Consider the following 20,145-nt stretch of genomic DNA (forward strand, 5'->3'; position numbering starts at 1 on the left):
GTGGCTTGAGCATATATGAGACCTCAAAGCCTGCCTGCACAGTGATTCACTTTCTCAACAAGGCCACACCCACTCCAACAAGGTCACATCTCCTAATAGTGCCGCTCCTTTTGGGGGCCATTTTCTTTCAAACCACCACAGAGTACCCGACACATTCCAGTGGAATCCTACACTGCTCTGTGTGTTCTGCACCAGTTTTTTCAGTGGTTGGACCCTTGTAGACTTTGACCAGCTGTTAGTTTCTCTACATCCCTACCAACCTTGTCACAGTTATTCTTTTTAGTTTTACATCCAGTTTTACATCCCTGGTAGCTCTGAGATGGCTGCACACTTCATTATATAATTTAGATTTATTTCTTGAACTATATTGTTTTTGGCAGACTTCAGCCAAGCAAGGAGCTTTAAAAGTTATAAATCAGGTCCTCCTGCTTCAGCTTCTGGGGCGTTAGTATTATAGTGTGTTACCACAACTGGCCATTTTTTTTCAATAATTTTTTAGTTTTTTTTTTTTTTTATTTAAAGTTAGGCTAATTAAATACTATAAGAAAATAGTATTTAATTTTTTTATTACGTGAGGATTTCATACAATGTGTTTTGAACACATTCATTCCCTCAATTCTTCCTGTAACCATCCTCTTCCACCTTGCATCACTTCCCTCCCAACTTTGAGATTTCTTCCTTTTTTTCTTTCCCGTCCAGTCCAGTGTGTTTCCCAGAGCGGGGCCTGCTCTGGCATGGGCTGACCTCCTGGGTGTCACACTGTTAGAGAAACCGACTCTCCCTCTCCCTCTCCCAGCAGCTGTCCAGTGCCACTGGCTCCTCAGCTAGTGGCAGGAGCGGATGCCCACTTTGTAATGTGACTTTTGCCTGGCTGGAGCTTGCATAGCTCTTGTGCACACCATGGAAATTGCTGGGAGCTCATATGTGCATCTGCCTTGTTGTGTTCTGGAAAACACTTTATTTGGTGTTACCAACTACTTCTGGCTCTTACAATCTACCCACCTGTAATGGCTGTTCTTGGTTGTCAACTTGACTATAACTGGAATGAACTGTAATCCAGAACTGGAGGATACACTTGTGATTCGATCTTGAGGCTGGAAGGCACACCTTTAATCAGGGCCACACCTTCTACTGGAAGCCTATATAAGGACAGTGGAGTTTGTTCTTCGCCTGATTGCCCTCACCTCCATCAACACATTGATTTCCTTCAAAATCCCAGCAGTCCCAGAGCTGAGACATTTAGCTTTGGGGGACTGAGCAGCTACTAGATTCTTGGACTTTCCATTCATAACTAGCCCTTGTTGGAAGTCATTCCCTGACTAATACACCACCTTTTCCTTCCTGAGCTTTGGGAGGGAGGGATGTGATATGTTTGCCTCATTTATGGCTGAGCACTGCATAGTCGCTACACTTTTTAGATGTTGACCAATTGATCAACTACTATTATTAATATTAATTAATATTAATCGCCATCTACCGCAAAGAGAAGCTTCTCTGATGGGGTTGAGAGGTGCTCTGGTCTATAGGTCTAGTCATTAAGCAGATACTCATTTAGAATAATAACATTGGTCATAGGCCCTAGGGCAGAACCCAATCTAGTCACAGGGGAAAACAGTACTTTTAATGTATGCAGTGAGTAAACAATGGAATACCACTTTCTGAATTTTCACTTTAAAGAAAGATTTATTTATTTTTATGCATATGAGTACAAGTGAGTGTGAGATATATATATATATATATATATATATATATATATATATATATATATATATATATATATATATTTTGTGCCCAAACTTTTTGTTTCGCTTTTTCATTTTTGTGTTTTTGAAAGAGGGTTTTGTTGTTTAGGCTAGGCTTACCTCAACCTGGTGATCCTTTCTTACCTCAGCCGAGTGAGTGCAGAGGTACGGGCATGTGCCAGCGACACCCACCCAGCTTCTCTTGCCTAATCATGTAGTGAATAATATGGTTTCATTTCTCTTGTATACTTGAAACTTTGTATTGATACAATGAAAAAATTAATTCAAAATGATAATAAAAATTGTGCTAATTGCTAGTCTTCAGTGATAATCAGTAGACACTAAACATTTGAGAATCTTTTAGGTCTAAGACATTGTTACAGTCTATGATATTGTTTTGTGCTACAAAAACTTGGAATGTCTGCAAGGCCACAGGTACAGGGATTTTTATGGAAGTGGTGTTAGCAGAGTGGCGAGTACTGACTAATTGCCATTTCATGGGTTTGTGTGACCAGAAGTATTTCAGATTTTAGAGGTTTTTAGGGTTTTGGAATATTTGTAGACTTGACTTGTTGAGTACCTTTCATATCTGAACTCTGAAATTTTCTGAGCATCCAGGTTTCAATTTAGGAACATTTTAGGTTTCAGATCTTCAAATTAGGGTTGCTCAATATGATAGCAAAATAATAAAAATACAAGCTGGGAATGACATTGATATATTCCAATGAAAAGTTTAAAAGTGTAGGTATTTAATTTACAGAGTCATCAAGAGGCTTGACGAGGTTAACAATGCAATTTTGTTGAAATTGATTAATTGTAGTTAACTGAAGAAGAAAAGTTTTAAAGCTAGTTGATAAGCTCTTGTGATTTATGGGGGAGGAATCTGTCCTCTGACCTGGAGCAGGAAATTTACGATCTTCTGATAGAATTGTTTCTTTTTCCTCCTGAACTGGAGTGTTCTTCTTTAAGAGCAGGGAAATGGCAAGAGTGAGTGCCAGAGCCGTTTCATGTGATACGTTTTAAAAAGACACTGTGAAAAACACACTTAAATTAGATGCATTTATAAAAGGTGTTGTAGAAGAACACTTTCTAAAATAATTCTTTCCACATGAACACAAGTGAACAGTGAGGTAGGAACCTAGACTTTGAGGCCACTTGTTTTTAGATTTAGTTAGGATCCTGTGAGACTTTTTCTTTCTGGTTGTGCTGTATTTCTTAATAGTCAAAGAGGTAAGGTGCTGTAGATGTACAGTTTGAGTATCCCTAGTCTAAAAACCTAAACCCAACATGTTCTGCTTCTAACAATTTGAGTGACATGTGTTAAGTAGAAAATTCTACACCTGATTTCATGGAGCAGATTGCATTAAAAACCAGTGCCTAAATACTGTTTAAAGAATTTTCTTCAGGCTGTGTGTAAAGTGTATGTAAACATAGTGGACTTCATGCCTAGACTCTCGTCCCATCCGCAAGAGAGCTCACACATTTGTAACATCCTGTGTCTGTCTCAGGAACAACCCTGGTCCCAAACAGTTTTCTTTGTATAAGGGTTATGCAACCTGTATATGAAATTTAAAGCTGTCACTCAACTTCATTGACACCTACCCCAAAGGTATGTATCATATGAATTCTCTTTATTTATACTGTGTTATTTCTGACAGAATGGTGTGTTTGCTCTAGAATTAAAGACTAGATGCCCTGGGCTCGGACTCTTCATCTTTCTTGTTGTGGAGTCTTTACAACATTCATTCGCCAGTGTCGTTTTTTTAATGGGATGACTATAAAATAATATGTCTGATGGGATACTGTGAAGAATTGGATAATCCCTGAAAAGTACTTAGCCCAGTACATGACACATAATTGCAGATGTTCCCTGTTTCTGTAATTAATCAGCTGACTTGAGAAACACTTTATACGTTCAGTCTTTGGTAGACTAATGCCTGCAAGTTTAGCTAGAGGGCTTGTTGCATAAGTTTATTCCTCACCTCATTTCCTCTTGTAGTACTGTGGTTTGAAAATAACAATAGCCAGGTTTGAGTTCAAGGTCAGTGTAAGAAAAAGTGGCAAGAGTGGTATTCCAGTTTGGACTTGCATGCTTCTAGAAATTGGATTCTTTAAAAAAACAAACAAACAAACAAACAAACAAAACCTGTATTTGCTTAGAGGGAGGGGTGACAGTGAATGTGGGCACACTTGCCATGGCACTCATGTGCAGGTCAGAGGATATACTATGATAATTCTGCCTTTCCACCACTGGTCCTAGGGATCGAACACAGATGGATAGGTTGGAGACAGATGTCCTTAACCATAGAGCCATTTTTACTGGCCCTGGAAATCAGACCCTTAACCACTGTTAGTTACATTTTCGGTGTTAAATGTCTTTGACATTGGAGTGGCATTAGATTTATACCGTGCCATTTTACACAATCCTAATGTATTAATGTCCCTACTAAATTGGCATGAAACTTACCTGTTTCTTTCACAGATACTATTTGATCTTGAATGTGCAGATCATTGCTCAGGTGTATAGCATTGATCAGATGGGTATTAGCAGAAAATTGATACTTGTAGTAGAAAAGAAACAAAGGATAGGTGTTGGTGTTTAAGCTAGTGGTATTCCATGATGCTTATAGTGTGTCAGGGATTGTGGCCATTTATTTCTATAGTGTTTATTTGATCTTCAGGGATCAAATCTTCCCTTCTCCTGTTTGAAAACTTCAATGGCAGCTGGTTGTTGGGAGGGAAACTTTCTCAAAACTCTAGTCTGAACTTGTATAAATATATTGAGTGCTGTGTTCTGTTTTATTATGGTCCATGTCTTGGTTTCCAAGTGCTTGGAGTTCCTAGGTTGTCTCTCTGTGTTGCCTCTCTTTAAGGCCTTCATTCTCTAAAATCCTTAACCCACCTCTCTATGTATGTGGAGTGTCCAACTTGTTATATTTGAGAAAACTATTGATTGGGATTTTTCAATAAAGTCTTGAGGTGAAGTAGGCTTCCAGACTAACTTGTAAAAACAGTAATCCTAATATCTAAGCAAAAACCAAAAGCCCAGAAAATAATTAGAGAAGACAAATTAGTAGAATGGGAGGCACTCCGGGCTTTTGATAGTGACGGAGCAGTTTAATTTGAGGCTTTTGAAGGGGACTTTGAAGACTCAAGATCTCTGCTCAGAGAGTCTTGGCAAACACCCACTAGTCTGTGCCAATTGCTCCCAGCTTTCTGGAGTGCCGGCCACCTGTTGATGCGCTGTTTCTAGACTCACATAGACCGTGTAAATAGAACAACTTTCCTTGTGTATCTGAGAAAATGAAAATGGCAAAGAGGACGTAGGCTTTAGTGGTGTGTGTGTGTGTGTGTGTGTGTGTGTGTGTGTGTGTGTGTGTGTAATATAAAACCAAAAAATGGGAAAACTGTTAATGGTCTGAGAAGTGGGGGAACGGCTCCTGGACTGTGGACCGTCCGGTGACTGCCATGGAGGACGGGGAGAGGAAGGAGGAGGATAGGTCATTCACACGGAAGAGCTCCTTACATTGGGGGTTTGGGGTAGATGATCGTTCCTAAGGAGAACCTGTCTTTGTAAAGACCTTTTCAAGATTTGCTGGAGCTGGGTGTGGTGGTACAGACCTGTAGATCCAGTGCCCTTCAAGTAGAGGCATCCTTTTTAAAAATTTTATTCAATTAACATTTTTTTACATACTGATCAGTTTTCCCTCTTCTCCTTCTCCGGCTCCCTCCCCCACCACCCCATCTACCCTCCCTCCCCATCTACCCTCCCTCCCCATCTACCCCCCTCCCCATCTACCCCCCTCCCCATCTACCCCCCTCCCCATCTACCCCCCTCCCCATCTACCCCCCTCCCCATCTACCCCCCTCCCCATCTACCCCACCACCCCATCTACCCCCCTCCCCATCTACCCCTCCTCCCCATCTACCCCACCACCCCATCTACCCCCACCACCTCATCTACCCCCCACTCTCATCCACTCCCCTCCCCATCCACTCCCCTCCCGTCTCCATTCAGAAAGGGGCAGGCCAAGTAGAGGCATCCTTAACCTACATAGCCTGGGCTATATGAGACTCTCGTAACTTTTAAATTTAATGCTGGAAAGTTATTATGAGCAGCATTTTGAATTTTGAAGCACTTTAAAACACGTTTAAGAGTACTACATGGGGAAATGAGTGTTACATAGTTTGTGTGTGTGTCTTACAAGACAATTTCAAGATGGGGTTTTCCCAGTGTGTTCATTATTTGAGGACCTGGGGTCTTATACTTCTAAATATATTCAGATTTATTTATTTTTTTACTTAGCTTTTTGATCGGTATGTTATTGCAGTATTGCTAAAATTTCCATGATATTAGTTTTAGTTATTTGTTTATAGACTGTTAGATCACTTAGATATGATTTTACTGCTTTCATATATTTTCTAATAAAATTAGCTACATGTTTTTTTTAATTAGGAAGTGGCTGTTTTTGTGTTTGATAAAAAGCTGATTGATAAATATCAAAAATTTGAAAAGGATCAAATCATCGATTCTTTAAAACGAGGAGTCCAGCAGCTCACCCGGCTACGCCACCCTCGACTTCTTACTGTCCAGCACCCTTTAGAAGAGTCAAGGTAAAATTTTGAAAATTCCTACAGGAAATGTCCTGAATAAAGAGTTAAAAGTAACTATTTGGTCTATTTCAAATATTATCAACAAAATTTCTTGAAAAGTAAGTGTTGGGCTCTTATGGACCATTTATTACCCTAAAATTTGTTATTGTGCATGCGTGTGTCTATTTTATGTGTCTGTGTGTTGCTTGGGAGTTTATGTGCGCCGTGTGTGTACAGCCCGCAGAGGCCAGAAGAGGGTGTCACCCTGGAAGTGGAGGCGGTGGTTGTGTGCCACCCTGTGGTGCTGGGAGCAGAGCCTGGTCCTCCGAGGGAGCAGCCAGGGAGCTCTAACGAGGGAGCGAGCCTGTGCGTGTCATGTGGTGTTCGCACTTTCACGTTGTCAGGAGTCGGTAATTGCCTAGAGAGCTGTGGAATACAGCCACTGCCTGGGAGTAGATGGCCTTGCTATCGGCTAGACTTTCCAGTCTCCTTTTCACTAACTCTTTGGCCGTCACTTTTGCATGTGTGTCAAGCGCTGCTCTAGACACTAAACCTTTATGTCCAGTATGCCAGTCTGTGGTCCTCACTTATTTTACCATCAGTTGGACTTAAAGATTAGCTTGGGAGAGGTGGCTGAGATAATGAGAAAATAAGATTTATGCATCTTGACTGGACCAATCCTTTAAATACCCTTAAATAGCTTTGCAAGTTTTTCTACATATTCATAATCAGTTATTCAGACTTGGTTCCTCCCTCCTCCTTAGCCCATTGTTTCCATCCTAATTCAGAAGGGCTTACGTTGTCAGCCAGTTGTGTTATGTGTCCTTTAGGACGGTAAGGATAAGGCAGGAGGAGGCAACTAGAGGATTCCAGGCGTCCCATCTGCCTTCAGCTGGGGCAGCTTTCCTTTTGTCTGCATTACGTTCTGTTTCTGAAAGTTCATTGTTTGAAATCCGCAGTAACACTCTCCGCTCATGACTGCATACAAAGGCACAGACATTTACCATGTGCAAAATTGTGCTAGATGCTTTGCATCCCTTAACTCATAAGCTTTATAATTACACAGATTTGAGGGCTGGAAATACTGTTTCAACTCTGGCTTGGATGGCAGACCTGGGAGTTAGCAGCTTGCTTCCTAAGCCTATGCTTGCTCTGTCTGTCTGTCTGTCATACTATGTTGTGCCTACCAAGAAGTATGCTCACATCCTTTATTATAAAAATGTCTGTTATGTTAATTTGATCTGTTTGGCTTATATCTCATAATACATTTGAAGTTTCTTGAGGCGAGAAGGGCTTATCCCTATAGCTTCTTAGACAGTGATTTCAACATTCTAGAATTAGGAACTTAAACATTTTTGTATTAACTTGAGTGTGATATGGATGTGTTGGCACACATGTCATGATGTGTGTGTGGTGTAGGTCAGAGGGCAGTTTTGTGGAATCGGTTCTCCCACCATTGTGTGGGTTCTGGGAATTGAACTCAGGTCAACTGACTCAGGTCAGATTGAACTCAGGTACTTGCATAACAAGTTCTACCCGTTGAGGCATCTTGCTGGCTTTACAGTTAGGAATTTATCTCTGTCATCAGGAAGAGACACAATTCAGAGATTACTTCATGACATTTAGTTATAAGGTTTTTTAGAAATTGCAGTAAACATGATAGGAGGAGGGACACTTCTAGAAAAGAACTTCACTTTAAATATATTACTAAGATTGAGATGATAGCTTTAGATCCTGCATTTCTTGGGTTCAGGGCAGAAGAAGTTAAGCAGTATATGGCAGACACAGAATAAGAGTGCATAGCTGCTGTAAAATGATTGGCATCTTGGTACTGCAGCTCGGCTTAGCCTTGGTACTTTGTAGGTTTTCATTGCTAAGCATAAAGAGCTAAAGGGTTGGGACTTGGGCCCTGAATGCCTGGTCATTATGATGGCAGGGTTAATTTTAGTGCGCATGCACACCAGCCACTGGTGCTCTGCCTTGGCCTTTGCACGATTGTCTCATTTGGTTCTTACCATAGCCCTCCAGGACAAGTGGACAGAGTGAGGCTCAGAGACAGTGTGCATCATCACCAGGACAAAGAAATAGGAAAGCAAGGGCTGGCTAGATCTGACCTGTCTTCCAAGCTTGAGGTGATCAGTATGACATGGGCGTGGACTATTGGTAACCGTGGTAACATTCTCTGACACAGGCACAGACTGTTGGTATCCTTGGTAACATTCTCTCACATGGGCACAGACTGTTGGTATCCATGGTAACATTCTCTCAACATGGGCACAGACTGTTGGTATCCATGGTAACATTCTCTCACACGGGCACAGACTGTTGGTATCCATGGTAACATTCTCTCACATGGGCACAAACGGCTGGTATCCATGGTAACATTCTCTCACATGGGCACAGACGGTTGGTATCCATGGTAACATTCTCTCACATGGGCACAGTCAGTATTCCTCGGAACATTCTCTGAACATTAAAATCTTACAAATCAGGAGAAGAGTATTTGAAACTTAAAAACCATTGAATCCTTTCAAAATGGTGGGCAGAATAGATAAAATGAAGCAGTTTTGGTTGAAGAAAGACTGGGGACCTGTCTCCCCCTACTTGATCCTGTGGCAGATGTGAGAAAGCTGCGGCTCTCTCTGAGAATTACAGCCTTCTGTGTAAGTGTATATATAATAGGTTTAATGAGTAGTTTTTGAGTCAGGTTTTTGGCTTTTAGGCAATCATTTAAAAAGAAAAATTGAAATAGTTTACCTCTTGACTTTTAAAATTTAACATAAAGTGTATCTCAGTTGTCACAGAACTTAGTTTAAAAGACTGAATCATTTATCCAGTGTGATTTGTGTGTAAACTTGATTTTGTTGGTTGAGGGGTGTCATAATTATGCTGGGTTAGAAACCACAAAGTTTCTTACTAACACTTGATAGGTTATCTGCTATTTCATTTGTATTTAATTTGTATAATGTGTACAATGATAGTCATTCCTCTTCTGTTTTGAAACAGGGATTGCTTGGCGTTTTGTACAGAACCAGTATTTGCCAGTTTAGCCAATGTGCTTGGTAACTGGGAAAACCTACCCTCTTCCATATCCCCAGACATTAAGGATTATAAACTTTATGATGTAGAAACTAAGTATGGCCTGCTTCAGGTATGTAGTTTCATTTAATATGAAACAAGTTTTTTTCTTACAGTTTTTCACTGTTCCAAATTTATCTACCATGTAAACTGTTTTATGTAGTTTTGGTCCTTGACAATAATTTGAAAATTATTTCCGTAACTTAGAATTGTTGTTGTTGTTTTTATCATTAGGCTTAAGTTCTGTTTTATGTACTCGCATAAACAAACAAACTAGGGTCTCACTATGTTGCCCTGACTGGCCTGGTACTTGCTATATAAACCAGACTAGCCTTGAACCACAGTGCCTTGCTAAGTTATTTTAAATATATGAAACTGATGTATATATATATATATAGTAACCTTTGAGGAAGGCCACTTATTGGATGTTGGATAAGTTCTTTTTAATTCTTTTGAATCCTGTAGATTCATTTCATAAACAAAACTTTAAAAATGAAAATAAAGGTATTTAGTAAGAATAAAATAACTTTAAGGAAATTTAGAATATATTGAAAGATATTATTAGTCTTCTCATACATGCCTCAATTTTACGATTTTTTTCCTCTGCCTTCCAGAGAAGGAAAACCTTTAGCACCGTGAAGTAGACTCACTAGGAAATTCTGAGTTCTTCTGAAAGATTGTATTACTAAGTTTTAAACACCGTTTCTGATTTACCATTGTGTGTTGAGTGGGGGGGCACGTGTGAGGTCGGGACAGCTTGTGGGCGTAGGTTCTCCCGTGTGTTCTGGGTGGAACTCGGCTCGTCAGGTTTGGCAGTGAGTGCCTTTACCCGAGGAGATGTCACGCCCACCTTCTGTACTTTTGATGTTACGTCCAGGACGGGAGAACTTACGTCCTGAAATGTCTCCATTGTCTTTCTGAGAGCTCTGTAGTTTTTTGGTCATTAATACATTTTGAAATGGTTGATTTTGTTTGTTTTATTGGAGGTGGGGGACCCTGCAGTGTATCCAGGGATATTTTAAAGTGGAAATAAGATGATTTGCATGTATATTATTTATTATTGAGACAGGGTCTTAGTTCGTAATCATGGCTGGCCTGGAATTTTCTATGTAGACCAAGCTGGCCTTTGAACTCAACAGAGATCCCCCTGCCTCTGCTTCCAGAGTACTGGGGTTATGGGTTGAAGACATGTGCCACCATGGCTGGCTGACTGGCTAAAGTAAAAAGACAGAAAACCAGGATAACTCGGGCTTTTGTCCTTAGCAAATAGAAAAACAAGTGAGCATTAACTAGTATGGAAAGCATTCTAGGAGAAGTGAACTAAGTTTGGGGTAGAAACTCAGTTTCGGGTTGCTCTGAGACTCAGGATTACAGGAGAGTGGAGGGGAGAAAAAGTGGTCAGGTACTGAAGTCTAGATGTGAACGCGGAGGCCCAGCGAGGTCCGCTGGGAACAGTCAGCAGGTGGGTGATGCAAACGTGAGAGCCCTAGAGAAACACCTGGGGGACAGAATCGAGGAGCCAGGAAGAGAGACCGGAAAAAGTGACTAGGAGAAAGACGGGGACAGAGGTTTCTTGGAAGTCTGAGAGCACTCCCTGGCCAGACCTTCCTGTACAGACAGCCTTCTGTTTGTTTACCGGACTCCATAGTCAACTTCACACAGATGTTACAATTTAATCAGTGGGACAGTGAGTGCACAGTAAACATTTAAAAACTAGGCATAGTACTTACTACTTAGAAAAGTTGGATTTTAAAAATAAAGTGTAACTGCACAAAAATAGTAACTATCTGTAACTAAATGAGAATTCTTATGTTTCGAACTCCAGAAATGAATGAATTTAGGCAGCAGAAACTTCTTTCTGTTATTATAAAATGGAACTCTTCCACCCCCCACCCCCCACCCCTTTTTTTTTGAGACCTATTTCTCTGTGTAACCCTGGCTGTCCTGGAACTCACTCTGTAGACCAGACTGGTCTTGAACTCAGAGATCTGCCTGCCTCTGCCTCCAAGAGTGCTGGGATTAAAGGCGTGCGCCACCACCGCCCAGCTAGAAAAGGAACTTCTTAATAGATGGCTGCACTTGAGTTTTGTTGCAAGATTGCCCTCACTAGTTTGATTGCTAGCTGACTTGTGAAAACTTACTGGGGAGCCGGCAGGTCTCGTTCGATCTACAGTCATTTTTTTCAGGAGTAGTTTTGTTTTTCACTGCAGGTTTCTGAAGGCTTGTCGTTTCTGCATAGCAGTGTGAAAATGGTCCATGGGAACGTTACTCCTGAAAACATAATTTTGAATAAAAGTGGAGCCTGGAAAATAATGGGTTTTGATTTTTGTGTGTCATCAAGCAATCCTTCTGAACAAGAGGTAATGATGGCTTTACTGTTGGATTTGTTTTAAATCCTGGAGATCTGTGGTAGGCTCTGCAATGAACTAGAACATGTCAGGCAGTCTGGTAGAGTGTGAGACTCGATGATGGTGTACTGGTACATCTAACTCTAGAGAGAACTCCTGGGGTTGGTTGTGCCTGAGAGTATTCTCCAGATGATTAATTCTGTAGCTGTCTCGAGCAGTCGACTTAGTTAAACAGGAACTTCTTCCTTAGAAATCTAAATATACAAACTGATGTTGTAACTCTTAACACCAGGTGCCTGTTTGTGAGAATATGGGATCTTCCTCAGGGATCACAGAGGCAATAATGGTGATTATGTGCTGACATTTATTGAAGTATTTTATTAATTTAAGAAATTGGTTGAATTTGTCCTTTGGCAATACACACGTGCATAGATTACATTCTATTTGTTCTCATCTCCTTTTATTTTCTAAGGTTCCAACGTTTACTTATTTAACCTGACAGTAACTCAGTGTGGTATGGGGACAGTGCCTTTAGGTGGGTGCTGAGTGTGCAGCTGGGATGGGGGCCCCACTTCTTTGCCCCCAAGCACTGGTTTCCCAGGGATTCAGGGCACCTGTCCATTCACACTTAGAAACACTGCTTTAGGCAGCCATGCCCTGCGTTGATTGGTTCCTTATGACATCGAGTGGGACAGGGCCCCTGTTACAGCTTAGGTGTTTATTGGATGCATTTTCTGGATTTGGTGATTTGGGAATTTTAGAGTTAAAGGTGGTAGTAGCATTTTCACTTGCTTGACTCAATACAGATTTTTGTTGTTTATTTTTTGAAACAGGGTTTCTCTGTATAGCCCTGGCTGTCTTGGAACTCACTCTATAGACTAAGCTGGCCTTGAACTCAAGAGATCCACCTGCCACTGCCTCCTGAGTGCTGGGACTAAAGGCTTCGCCACCACACCTGGCCGGGTCAATGCAAATTTAAAAAGAGTAAAGCCTTCCGCTGTTACTCGACATTCTGACCTTGTCATCCCGTTTCTGTCTTCTTACAGCCCAAGTTTCCTTGTAAAGAGTGGGACCCAAACTTACCGTCATTGTGTCTTCCAAATCCTGAATACTTGGCTCCCGAATACATCCTCTCCGTGAGCTGTGAGACAGCCAGTGATATGTATTCTTTAGGAACTGTTATGTATGCTGTCTTTAATAAAGGGAAACCTATATTTGAAGTCAACAAGCAAGATATTTATAAGAGTTTCAGTAGACAGTTGGATCAGGTATTTATCTGTCAGTACTTGTTTACATGTTTCCTCAGCTTTTTTTTTCCTAAAATACAGACAGAAAATTCTTAAAATATATTTATTAATTTTTTAAGAATTTCATATATTTTGATCATATTCATTCCTTTCCTTCCCCTGAATCTTCCCAGATCCACCCCATCTTCCCAACTGTCCTCACAACTCATGTTCCTCCTTTTTTGATTTTTAGTAACCCATCAAGTTTGGTTTGTGCTGCCCATGTACTCAAGGGTACATGCTCATCCATTGGCATGTTACAGGCATGTTACAGACATGTCAGGGGCCATCCCTAGAACAGCCTTCCCTTTCCCAGCAGCAGCCGTAGCTCCTGAGAGCCAGGTGAGGGTGTAGGAGTCGTCCTCCCACAAGCTGGAGTGCTGACTGGCTTGATCTCGAGGATTCCTGTGTAGGAGATGGCATCTGCAGAACCTTCCTAAAAGTACTTTGTGTAAAATCAATTCAGGAAAAATAATTTCTGTAAAGGTTTCTGAAAGCTGGTCATTACAACTTTCATCATGGCATTTTCTAGAGTACCTAAAATGCTGCCCATCTTACTTTAGCAATGGAAATACTTTCCAGTATTAAAGATGTTTTTAGCCATTTTGGAAGAATAGTTAGTATTTGTGCAGTCAGCAGACAGACTGAGGAGGACGTCTGTGCTCATGTGTTTTTGCTCTTTTGAATAGTTGAGTCGTTTAGGATCTAGCTCCCTTACAAGTATACCCGAGGAAGTTCGAGATCACGTGAAACTGTTGCTAAATGTCACTCCGACTGTAAGGCCCGATGCAGATCAGATGACAAAGGTGAGTACAGCGAGGTTCGTAGTGGACGGTGGGCGGAGACTGAGAATGGAAGACGACGATGACGTAGGAGAGACGGACACCCGTCACTTGGTCTTAGATACTGGCTGGGTTCTTGAATGCACTAAAACTTGAGCTTTTAGCGTGAAATAGCTAAATAATTGATGCACATAGTTGTGAAGAAAATTAAGATTGTAAATGCACGGAAATCCTGATGCTCACAATTAGAGAGGCAGACATTCTGGATGCCCAGAGAAGTCAAAGCATGGTCTTTAACTTAGCAGATAACTAGTACTCATGCTTCCAAGGTATTTTATTTTAAACAGTTTATTTATTTTTAATGGTGTATTTGTGTGTGTGTGTGTCCGTCCGTCCGGGTGAAGGGGTGTATGTGGTGTCGTCCCCCCCCCCCCCCCCCCCCCCGCCCCGTGAAGGGGTGTGTGTATGAATTCAAAAGTTGCCTGATGTTTATTCTGGGAATTTAACTCGTATCCTTGGGAAGGCAATGCATGCTCTTAACTGGGGAGCCATCTTTCCAGACTCAATTCTCAAGCTGTTTGAAATTTCAGTATTTACAAATAATGTTACCGCTCAGCTGACTCACAGGTACTGCTGATTTGAATTTGAAAAGTTACTTATTTGGAGTTTTCTAGTTAGATTTTTTTTAATGTAATATTTAGAATATTGCTGAATGTTTTTGAATATTTTTTCACTTTGTTGTGGACATTTTAGATATGAGTAATTTTAACTGAATATTTATCAAAATAAGTGATGTCCATACTTTTAGATTCCCTTTTTTGATGATGTTGGTGCAGTCACACTTCAATATTTTGATACCTTATTCCAAAGAGATAATCTTCAGAAATCACAGTTCTTCAAAGGATTGCCAAAGGTTCTACCAAAGCTGCCCAAGGTTTGTTACCAATTTTTTTTTTTATTACATACGAGATTTTTATTTAATGTTTACTTGATTTACTATAAACCACTCTTCCAAAGACATAAAACAACTTTACCTGAGCTACATAAATGACAGTAACATACTACAAACTAAAGCCAAAGCTTAGTTATGGTACAAAAATAAATAGGATTTAAAAAATGAGGATGCTAGCCGGCGGTGGTGGCACACGCCTTTAATCCCAGCACTCAGGAGGCAGAGGTAGGCGGATCTCTGTGAGTTCAAGGCTAGCCTGGTCTACAGAGCCAGATGGACAGGTAGCAAAACTAAACAGTGAAACCCTGTCTCAAAAAACAAAACAGAACAAAAAAATTAGGATGTTGCCTGCGTTAAGGCTACCTGCGCTGGACATTCCGTGTCCATAAAGATGGAAACTGTAAACACCGCCAGTGGAGCCCACTGCCTCATCGGCAGTTAGGGATGCATTGGTGTTGGTGCAAACCTCCCCGGTTCAGACCAACCCAGTTCCTTCACTGGTTCTCTGACTTGCTAAACAATGAATGCAAACTCTTATTAAAGACAGTGATGAGGCCAGGTCTGGTAGCGCACGCCTTTATCTTCACTCCCAGCACCTGGGAGGCAGGGCGGTGGGTCTCTGAGTTCTAGGCCAGCCAGACTACGTAGTGAGACCCCCATCTTTAAAAGAAACCATAGTCGATGAATGCTAAGGAGGGCGCTATAGTAAAACTATGAATTCCTGACTAATGAAAGCTTCCAAAGCTTCCCCAGTCGCAGCCATTGGCTGTCTACCCTTTACGTAGGCTCTTTGGAGAGTGAACAGAAAAGTGTCGTCATTCCTCCTGAGGCCATTAGACTAAACAGAGGCAGGGTTGCCATCTGTGAACTGACAGAAAGTCAGGATAACACTATTAGCTAGGTGATAGGAATCAGTAGTGATGGCAGGATTAAGAGGAGAAACACTGTCAGTGGACACTAGTTAGGGATTTGCTAATGGTGGAAGGATGATCATGTGTCCCGTTCTTCTCCTGATAGTGCAAGCTGTGCTGTTTTATTGTAACTAGCAACAGACTCTTATTTTTTCTCTAAAAATGTTTGTTTCAGCCATGAACTTTATGGCCACTTCACACTGCAGTGTAAATACTGAAATTCTGAAATACGTTTGTTTTAGAAGTTTCTATTTCCCCTTTCAGCGTGTCATCGTGCAGAGAATTTTGCCTGCTTTGACTTCAGAGTTTGTAAACCCGGATATGGTCCCCTTTGTTCTGCCTAATGTTTTACTGATTGCTGAGGAATGCACCAAAGAAGAGTATGTCAAATTAATTCTACCTGAACTTGGTCCTGTATTTAAACAGCAGGAGCCAATCCAGGTATGTTGTGAGTACTTCTGAATGTTTACACAGTTCTAGTGAGAACTACCACCACTAAAAACAAATCGGTGACCTTTTGAGCTTTTGAAAATTGAGTAAGTTGCCAGGCGGTGGTGGCGCACACCTTTAATCCCAGCATTCGGGAGGCAGAGGCAGGCGGATCTCTGTGAGTTCGAGGCCAGCCTGGTCTACAGAGGGAGATCCAGGACAGCCACGACTACACAGAGAAACCTAGTCTCAACAAAACAAATAAAAACTGAGTAAGTAGGGGCTAGAGAAATGGGTTAGCATTTAAGAGCACTGGCTGCTGTCTCGGAGGACCTGGCTCGGTTCCCAGCACCCACATGGTAGTTCACACCATCTGTCTGTAACTCCTGTCCTAGTGGATCGAAGTTGGGATTCTGGGAGCCAGACACAGATATAAATTCAGGCGTAACACCCATATACATCAGATAAAAATAAATTAAAATTTTAAATGATTAAAAAAATTGAGGTAAGTATAAGATTTTTTTTCACTCGACAGAAAGTTACTTGGCATACATTTGAATCATTGCTAAGATAATTAAACTTAGCAAATGAGTGTCTGTGGCTTTCATTCTTAGAAAACAAATTGTAATCAAATTGTGCATGTGTTACATAGTTCCTAATTGAAAGATAGCAGTTGGAAAAATATATTTCTAGTTTTAGATGTTTTTATTTGGTTTGCTATTCCAGTAGTGAATTGGCAGATGATTTGTTTCAGTTGTTTCTCTTTATTTTTTTACTAATAAACTTTCCTCTAGGAATATGTGTGTGTGTGTATGTGTGTGTGTGTGTGTATATATATATATATAATCTGTGTATCCATGTGAAAAATGCAAATTCTATATGTAATGTGTATGTGTAAGTGAAGTAAATTATATAGGTTTTATTACAGTATATATTTGTCAGAAACAAAGTTGTCTTAAGTTTAAGAACAGTGGGATTGCATACCTGGATTTGGATATGGGTTTATCTCCTTTCTAGAATACGTATTAGTCATTATCATGTGAAAGCTGTTGCTGTCCACATTTCTGAAGTGGAGAGTTGTGGGCAGATACTAAATACCGTTAGGTGTTTGCACTGCTGGGTGACGGTAGCTTAGTCATCAGCTGTTAATTCTGATGCAGTGGCGCTGTGATGCTTTGTAGATCTTCCTTGAAAACGCAGCATTTGTCTTTTTTTAAAAATGAGCATGTAAGGTGTTAAATATCATCAGGATGCCTTTGAGCAGCATGCCTTTGAGCGATCCTCCTCTTCCATCCCCCAGCTATCCCTATCCCCCTGTTTTGAGATGGGGTTCACCACGTAGCTCTGACTCACTTGACACTATGTAGCCCAGGCTAACCTCAAACACTCCCCTGCCTCTGCCTCCTGAGTGCTGGGATTAAAGGTCTGCTACGAGGCCTGCTACCAGTTCTTCTTGTGGTTTTCCCCAGTTTCTCTTCCTTAAAGAGGGGACTCTAGAAGGCAGGCTGTGGGTGTGTTCCTCCGAACCAGGGAAAAGTCACAGGACAGAGGCATAAGCTTTAAAGCAGGGCTCCCTTCGGTTGTCACAGTGTCGCGAGGAAAAGTTGGTGGCATCACACTACCTAAATTGTTCATCAGTCGTGGTACAATCCAAAGACGCATGATCTCAGTCCCCATTTGACCCCATTCTTTTTATGATGGTAAAGTTTGTGGTTGGTCGGATACTGTGTGGACTCTCCTGAGACTCTCACTGTGACAATTGGCAGATCAGGTTCTCCTGGGGCTGTGCTTATGTGGGCAACAGCAACATTTCATGGGCTATGTCCTGTGCCAAATGAAAAGGAGAGAGCTGAGCCACTGGCAAGCAGTGTGTGTGTCTGTCTCTGTCTGTGTATCCGAACATCCTGTACTGAATGAAAAGGAGAGAGCTGAGCATTGGCAAGCTGTGTGTGTGTGTGTGTGTGTGTGTCTGTCTGTCTGTCTGTCTGTCTGTCTGTCTGACTGACTAGCTACTTCAGGTTCCTGCTGCCATGACCTTCTTAGACATTGGACCTGGGATTGTGATCCAAATAAACCCTTTATCTTCTAAGTTGCTGTGGTTATGGTTTTTATTACAGCATCAGGAAACCAAACTAAGGTGACTTGGTATTCTTTTTCCTCTTATTTTTTCAGTTAGTAAGCCCTCCTGAAAATTTTTAATTGAGCATTGGCAAAACTGAGTATTCTGGGGCCTGGAGCAGTGGCTCAGCAGCTGAGAACTGGCTCCTCTTCCGGAGGACCCAGGTTCGATTCCCAGCACCCACGTGACAGCTCACAGCCACCTGTAACTCCAGAACCGCTTTCTGGCCTGCATGTAGACACGGACATATTGCAGGCAAAACCATCATACACATACAAATACATGATTAAAAAAATCTCATTTAAGTATTTTGGTTTGTTCATTTACAATTTAGGTATGTAGAGGCAGCTAGGAAAAAATATTAGGAACAGTTAAACATGTTTATTTCTAGAATTTTTCCTTACAGATCTTTTTATTTCTTACTTGCAGAGAAACCGAGTGATAAAATTTCCCCTTTTGAGACATCTAACTTTGCTTTTATTTTATTTTTTTTAAACCTAGTAGTTTTCTGGATAGTTGAAACTTGTAGTGAAGTCATGTGTTACTGTAGACATGTTGGAGGCTAGTCTTTATTTAAATGAGTAAGTTGAAAACAGTTTAAAGTGTTGTACTTACAGAAATGTAAGAGACTTGATGTGTGTGTTTTTGTCTTTCATGCCTTCAGGCTAGCAACATGGTGAGTGTCAAAATACACAACTTTTTCTTCTGAAAACACTCAATTTTGACATATATTAAATTTTCTAAAGATTCTAGATTTTAATATATCTTTCCTTTTCTCACACAGATTTTGTTAATTTTTCTACAAAAAATGGATTTGCTCCTAACAAAAACCCCTCCCGATGAGATAAAGAACAGTGTCCTGCCCATGGTCTACAGAGCCCTGGAGGCTCCTTCCATTCAGATCCAGGTACAGTACCTGGTTTGTCTTTCCTTCATGATGGTCTCAAGGTAGGAGAAAGATATAGTAAGGCATATTACAGAATTCAATCTTCATGTTGTATGTGTGCTCAGTAGTGAATGTGTTCATTGGACTGCCCTGCTGATGCACTGTTATTCCTGTAGACTGACTTCTAACTAAAGAATAGACGGGGCTGCAGAGATGCTAGCAGTAGGTGCTGGTGTTTGGAGATGTCTTATTGTGTAGCTCAGGCTGGACTCGTTCGCAGAGCTCTCCAGCTGCTCCCTTCTCCTAAATGCTAGGATTAAAGATGTGTGCCACCCCACCCACCTTACAGAGAACACGAGTTCGGTTCCCAGCACCCATGTCAGGCTGCTCACAACTGCCTGTGACTCCAGCTCCAGTACTTTGTTCTGCACTCCCCCAGCACCTGCATTCACAAAGGCATGAACCCACATTCCGGCACACATGCACGCGATTAAAAAAGAAAAAAAGTTGGAGTTCAGTGTGGCAGCATATACTTGTAATCCCAGCACTTGAGATGTAGAGGCAAAAAGACCAGGAATTCAAGGCTAGCTTAGGCTACATGATATCTTGTCTCAAAAACACTGTGGCTGGGGTTGTAGGTTTGTACTGCCTTGCATACCATGTACTTCAGTCACGTTTTTGATGCATTTCTCTCTTTCTCTAAGTTTACTCAAGAGTGTGAGGTTGAATTTTTCCCCTCGTAATTATAGGACTCGTGGAAGCTGTACTTGCCTTACTTTCAGCTCTCTGGAGTTACAGCCTCGTACAAGTGGGGGTGCTGGCCTGTAATCCCAGTACTTAGGCAAAAGCAGGAGGGTGGCAAACTGAGGCCAGCCTGGGCTACATAAAGACCGTGTCTCAAGGGAAAACAAAGCAGTGCAGAACTATTTGTAGCACGCCATTGTAGCACGCCATTTTTCAAGTGATTATAACTATTATTTTCTTTTTTAAAAAAACTGCTGTAAGGACCAAATAATGTA

General features: G+C 41.2%; 1 protein-coding gene across 4 annotated transcripts in view; it reads left to right on the forward strand.

The window, feature by feature from the left end:
* The window catches only part of Scyl2 (SCY1 like pseudokinase 2), a 57,117-nt gene that overhangs the window by 14,717 nt on the left and 22,255 nt on the right, over window positions 1–20,145 (forward strand). For 2 of the 4 annotated variants that reach the window (XM_028880315.2, XM_028880316.2), the window contains exons 3-11: window positions 6,199–6,356; window positions 9,342–9,486; window positions 11,624–11,773; window positions 12,808–13,029; window positions 13,737–13,853; window positions 14,638–14,763; window positions 15,957–16,133; window positions 18,905–18,916; window positions 19,025–19,147. In XM_028880315.2, the coding sequence (XP_028736148.1) occupies window positions 6,199–6,356; window positions 9,342–9,486; window positions 11,624–11,773; window positions 12,808–13,029; window positions 13,737–13,853; window positions 14,638–14,763; window positions 15,957–16,133; window positions 18,905–18,916; window positions 19,025–19,147 (1,230 nt within the window). The remainder of the gene's footprint in view (window positions 1–6,198; window positions 6,357–9,341; window positions 9,487–11,623; window positions 11,774–12,807; window positions 13,030–13,736; window positions 13,854–14,637; window positions 14,764–15,956; window positions 16,134–18,904; window positions 18,917–19,024; window positions 19,148–20,145) is intronic. The other 2 variants (XM_028880317.2, XM_028880318.2) reach the window with 1 other exon arrangement.

This window comes from Peromyscus leucopus, chromosome 18 (genome assembly GCF_004664715.2).
Source record: "Peromyscus leucopus breed LL Stock chromosome 18, UCI_PerLeu_2.1, whole genome shotgun sequence".
Taxonomy (NCBI): domain Eukaryota; kingdom Metazoa; phylum Chordata; class Mammalia; order Rodentia; family Cricetidae; genus Peromyscus; species Peromyscus leucopus.